This window comes from Priapulus caudatus, unplaced genomic scaffold (genome assembly GCF_000485595.1).
Source record: "Priapulus caudatus unplaced genomic scaffold, Priapulus_caudatus-5.0.1 Scaffold42, whole genome shotgun sequence".
Lineage (NCBI taxonomy): Eukaryota > Metazoa > Priapulida > Priapulimorpha > Priapulimorphida > Priapulidae > Priapulus > Priapulus caudatus.
The window spans coordinates 442355-448332 of NW_014577103.1; the positions used below are offsets into that span (position 1 = coordinate 442355).

Sequence of the window (5978 nt, forward strand, 5' to 3'; positions counted from 1 at the left end):
ATTTTTGGTGCGTATGTATTTTTGGTGGTATGTATTTTTGCGTGCGTCATGTATTTTTGGGTGCGTATGTATTTTTGGTGCGTATGTATTTTTGGTGCGTATGTATTTTTGGTGCGTATGTATTTTTGGTGCGTATGTATTTTTGGTGCGTATGTATTTTTGGTGCGTATGTATTTATGTACAGACGTTTAATCTCGCCGTAACTTTGGGCTATTATTACGTATGCAGATCTCGTCAACAGCGACTCACGACTTGCGTGTAGTAAGACAGGTCGGCAGGCAGGCAGGCAGGCAGGCAGGCTGGAAGGCAAGCAGGCAGGCAGGCATGCAGGCAGGCAGGTAGGCAGGCAGGCAGGCAGGCAGGCAGGCAGGCAAGCACAGGCAGGCTGGCAGGCTGGCAGCAAGCAGACAGGCAGGCAGGCAGGCTGGCAAGCAAACAAGCAGGCAGGCAGGCAGGCAGGCAGGCAGGCAGGGAAGCAAGCAGGCAGGCAGCGGGGCCGGCATACGTAACACGAAGAAAGCAAAGGTATACTCATTCTGTAGCGGTTACGTGCGCAGTCGAGGTAGCACTCGTTCTGCGTACGTGATCTCGTTGGTGGCCGCCACACTTGGCTCGCTGAGATCCCCGCAGCGCTTCTAAGCAGTCCTGCTCACACTCGGCGTGATAGTAGACGGTCCAGGCCAGCATCTTAAAAATAAGTATAAATAAATATTAATAAGTAATAAATATGTATTAGATTACGATTATATTCTTCTTTCTTCTTCTTTTTTTTTCTCTCCATTCCTCTTCTCCTTCATTCATCATCATCGATCATCATCATCATTCATCAATCATCATCATCATTATGTTCGTCGTCGCCGGCGTCATTCATCATCATCTATCATCATCATCATCGTCATCTTTTCTCTATTTCTCTTATTTTTCTCTTCTTTTCATCACTATAATTAATTCGGTTGTTGTTGTTGTATTCCCAGGCTACTGCTGCTAGTCTTAGTTTCTACGATACTTTGCAATGCACTACCAATTTTCACACACACACACACACACACACACACACACACACACACACACACACACACACACACATACATACATACATACATACATACATACATACACGCGCATGCGCACGCGCACGCGCACGCGCACACGCACACGCACACGCACACGCACACGCGCACACACGCACACACACAACTGAAGCCGTCTCTCGTTGGGGTTTGTCTTAATTTTTCGCTTCACAGCTGTGCGCGGCAGTGATTGGCTGTTTATACACCGCAGCCGCAATGTCTTTGGTGTTTGCGTGTGTGCGCGTGCCGGTGTGCGTGCGTGTGTTTAGTGTGGCTTGCTATGCTAGGTGAAGGCTCCACCTAATTAAATGCTTATTATTATACTTTTAATCTACATTTAGTATAGCTATATTATCATTAAAACCCGTGAGAAAACACATTAATCGTTTCACACAATTTCAAAAGGTTATGGTATATATAGTGTGGTGTGTGTGTGCTCTTAGACAATCGAAACGGCGTCTAAAATTGTCATAGCATTACATTTTCGCCTCACAGCTGTGCGCGGCAGTGCTTGGTTGTTTATACACCGCAGCCGCGATGGCTTTGGTGTGTGCGTGTGTGCGCATGCGGATTTGGCGATCTTAAAAGTTGGTGCGGGTTACCGATGAATGCCGATGTTTCTTCGGGCACATAACTTTTTAGAAAATTGCTTCAAAAAGTTACTTTACGATGGAAAAATTGCGTTCTAACGTAGCGGAATGTATTCGCGACGCCCAGAAGGGGCCCCAGCTCGATTCGCGTGAGCACACGCGGCACGGTTTCGGAGGAGATACGGAAAACGACACTTCGGCTCTTTCTACTATTATATAGTAGATGACGTCAAACGTCGGCGGGAACTAGAGACTATACCTGCAGGAGAGTGCTCCGCCTTGCACGCTAAATGACAGCGGCTATTGTAGGTCTTGCCGTCACTACCGCAGACTGGGACGAACGCCTCGCTACAATCCACGTTGCAGCGGCTGTCCACCGTGTCTTCTATGCACGGGCCGACTGACGCCCGTCTAAGTCCTAAACGAACGAGTGTTACCATCGGATCAATTAATGCCGCGACGTTTTATTTGTTTGTATACACACGTTTCGCAATTGCGGATTTAATAAAAATCAGGAATGCGATCAAATTAAACGATTACTAAGAATATAGGCATGCGCCTGTTATAGTCCACGTCGTATTCAATAAATTAAAGTCTTATTTCGTCGAACTCTGACGGCGGAAATACTGATTGCGGTAGATCCTTCGTTAACAATAATCTACACCGTACGGACAAAACTCTTGCCCTCATTCATCTCCACTAATCATATTATCATCCATCATATTATATAAATATAAATTTGCTTCGATGGACAATTAGTGTTCATTATGAGTCTTGTACTCGCTCTCCATTCTCTCGTACCTGGCATTAGGAGAGCCGCACAGCTCAGCTCGCATTGGTTGACGTAAGTTTGTCTGTCGTTACCACACACAAGATGGCGTGCGCGATTTGAGCAATCGCAAACGTCTTGGTGGCAGGGGCCTTCGTAAAGCATCTGCAAGCCTGCGACTGTTATAAAAAAAAGAGAGCGACGAGCAAGTCAGAGATAGTCAATGAAATATGCGGCGCGTATATATCGAATAATAATTCGATTTTTATTGTGTATCTATGTTGGATGTACAAGTCGACGTACGTATTGACGCACGCACACACCACGCTCACCCACGCTCACGCACACGCACACACCAGGCGCACGCACACGCACGCACGCACGCACGCACGCACGCACGCACGCACGCACGCACGCACGCACGCACACACACACACACACACATACACACACGCACACATACATTACTCACACACGCACACACACACACACACACGCGCGCACGCACACACAGACAGACACGCACTTACTCATACGTAGATCCACGCACTCGCGCGTACATGCACATTAAAACCCACCTGATCCGTCATTTATCTTGCACTCTAACTCGCAAAGATTATTGTAGCTGACGTTGTCGGATCCACACACCGGGTTCTGGTCTCCAGCGCATATGCAGGGGCACGGTCCATTCCTAAGCAGTCGCAAGCCTAGATAAACGAAGGACACATAAATGAAAAGTTTTAAGTTACGCCCATTGATTAAATCCGCTGAGTTTCTTTATATAGAGGATATAATGAATAGGAGAGTAATTAATAAACGAATGCATCACGCACGTATAAATGTAGAAGAATAATAGTAGTAAAATAATAAAATTATAACATCTCAGTAAAAGTCACAGTGAAAGTCAACAGGACACGCTAAAGAAATATCCATCTTCCTTCTGAGTCAGACATTAAAGGGCGATATGGGACCGGGAATATGTCACATAATGTTGCCATATTGAATTGCTACGCGATGAGCGTATACGTACGTGTATTGAGTCGCTTTGCACATTCGAATTCACACTGGTTGTTATACGTTATTCCGTCCCGCCCACAGACTGGGCTGCTCTCATTGTCGCAATCGCACGGACAGACGCCTGTCTGCATGACCCGTAACCCTAAGGAAACAACGGCAAAGGGGACGATTACATTCCGCTTGTTGAATTAAAATGTGTTTATTGAGCCACAATGATATGGACGTGTAAGATGTTAGAGATCGCGGTAATAAATTCACGTGATGTTGCGTCAGGATGAGTGGTAACATATTATATCGTGTATACGAATAAATAAATTTGAAATAAATTGTCGAAATAACTCGAATAAATTGCCGCACCTGGATTATTGCCAGCAGCACATTCTAGTTCGCAGCGATTTCTGTAGGTTGTCCCATCGTTTCCACAAATCCGATCTGTCTGCTGTGTTCCGCACACGCACGATCCCGGGCATTCGCCAGTATGTACCATAGTCAGCCCTGCGACAGATGTATATGAGACAGATATAACGGCATACGGATGCAATGCCAAACAGCGATATCGCTAAGACGATTCACTAAACAAAAGATGAACAAACGAAAATAATTTTAATACTAATGACATGAATCTCGCTTGAGAAGGTAAAGACGGGAATTGAGCTAAACAAAAATGCCTACCGTTCTTATCGGGATTGGTTTGGGCAGCGCAGTTCAACTTGCACGTGTTAACGTAGGTTACACCATCACTGCCACATACAGAATTCGCTCGAGAAAAGCACAGGCAGAGGAAGAATGAGCTACATCTTCCAATGTGATTCATTTGCAGTTCTGTGTAAAAAATGATCGATGATTATAAGTAATACAAATAATGCGTAATTAGGAAAGTTGGAAACTCGCTCAAAAATCTTGATAGCATGTTTTTAGAAAAATATCGACTCAGCATGATCATAGACATTGATTAGTTTGCTTGTCTATCTGTCTGTGTCTTTGTTTGTCTGTCTGTCTGACTGTTTGTCTGTCTCTCTCTCCGTCTCTCCGTCCGTCTGCCTGCATGTCTGTCTATCCATCTCTCTGCCTTTCCGTCCGCTTCCCTGCGTGTTTGTAGGTACGCATGCAGGTGTAGCTACGGTTACAGCTAGTAGCCGTATACGTGGCGTACGCGCTTACATACCGTTGTCTTCGTCGCGGGCGCATCTGAACGTGCAGTCGTTTGTGTAGGTCTTGCCGTTCGCTCCGCACACGGGGTTGTAGTCACGCGAGCACTCGCAAGGTTCTTTACACACACCGGCGTAAGCAACATGCAGTGTACCATCTAAACGAAAAGCAACGTTCACGAGCGTTAATGAGAAATCATGGTGAACATTGGCGTTCGTGGGTAGCGTAAGCAACAGTAGAGAAAATCGGCGAAACCTGGCTGTTTTTTTGTATGGATGCGTTACCTAATGGCGAAAATCCGTTTTTCGGGCGTTCCACGTCGCAATACATTTACATAATTATGTCCACATATAAATAATATATCTATATATATACAAATTTATATATATTATCGACGGTAAAGAAATTTATCAATCAACAATTAGTCAACAATCAATTGATCAGCAATTAAGTAACGTGCACACCTTGTCTCTGCGCGCAGTTGATCAGGCATTCGTTGTCGTACGTGCGTCCGTCAGTGCCACACACGGGGCGATTATCGTTGGGGCACGCGCACGGCGGCAGTGCAGGGTTAGACCGACGTGCCGATGTGCAGCGCAGCTCACGCGTCAAGGCTGCAACATCATACGGTGATTGAAATTATTATTTAGTCATAATAAGCCAACTCGTACCCTCGCGCTTACACAAGCACACGCACGCACGCACGCACGCACGCGCGCGCGCGCGCACACACACACACACACACACACACACACACACACACACACACACACACATACACGCACGCACGCACACGCACGCGCTGGAGGAAAAGCACATGCACGGGACGCACTCACGCGCACGCAAGCACGCACGCGGGAAACCCGCATGTACGCTTTCATAATGGCGGAAAGACGTTGGTAATGATAATGGTTGCAGTGTTCGAGATACGCGCGCGTGTACGCACATTTGTCGCTATCCTGCGCACATCGGAAGTAACAGCGATTCTTGTAGACTTTGCCATCGCTGCCGCAGAGTGGCGTTGACCCGCCATCATCCGCACACCTCTGCTCGCAGTCTTCCTTCGTGCACGCTGAGAAGTGCTTCAGCTGCAAGTCTGTGGATGCAACAGTCTCACATGAGCGGGGGTCGTTCACGCGCATGCGTATTACAACTCTCGACAACCGTGTTTCGCTAACTAAGCGAAACATTGGAAAGTAACACAGAAAATCGTAGTATTGGCCATTTCCAGCCGCAGCGTGCAGCTGTAGATATAAACAAATCATGCCTATATTCATTTTAACTATCCTCTCTACTGAATTATACATACCTATATATATATATATATATATATATATATATATATATATATATATATATATATATATATATATATATATACTA

General features: G+C 45.9%; 1 protein-coding gene across 1 annotated transcript in view; it reads right to left on the reverse strand.

Annotated features, from left to right (window-relative positions):
- Positions 1-606: 606 nt before the first annotated feature.
- Positions 607-5978, reverse strand: part of LOC106820557 — an 11406-nt gene continuing 6034 nt past the window's right edge. Inside the window, exons 9-18 of the mRNA XM_014825068.1 lie at positions 5542-5691; positions 5060-5209; positions 4612-4752; positions 4119-4268; positions 3804-3941; positions 3460-3588; positions 3008-3136; positions 2462-2608; positions 1920-2078; positions 607-687 (exon numbers count right to left, since the gene is read on the reverse strand). Of these exons, the coding sequence (XP_014680554.1) occupies positions 650-687; positions 1920-2078; positions 2462-2608; positions 3008-3136; positions 3460-3588; positions 3804-3941; positions 4119-4268; positions 4612-4752; positions 5060-5209; positions 5542-5691 (1331 nt within the window). The 3' untranslated portion in view covers positions 607-649. The remainder of the gene's footprint in view (positions 688-1919; positions 2079-2461; positions 2609-3007; positions 3137-3459; positions 3589-3803; positions 3942-4118; positions 4269-4611; positions 4753-5059; positions 5210-5541; positions 5692-5978) is intronic.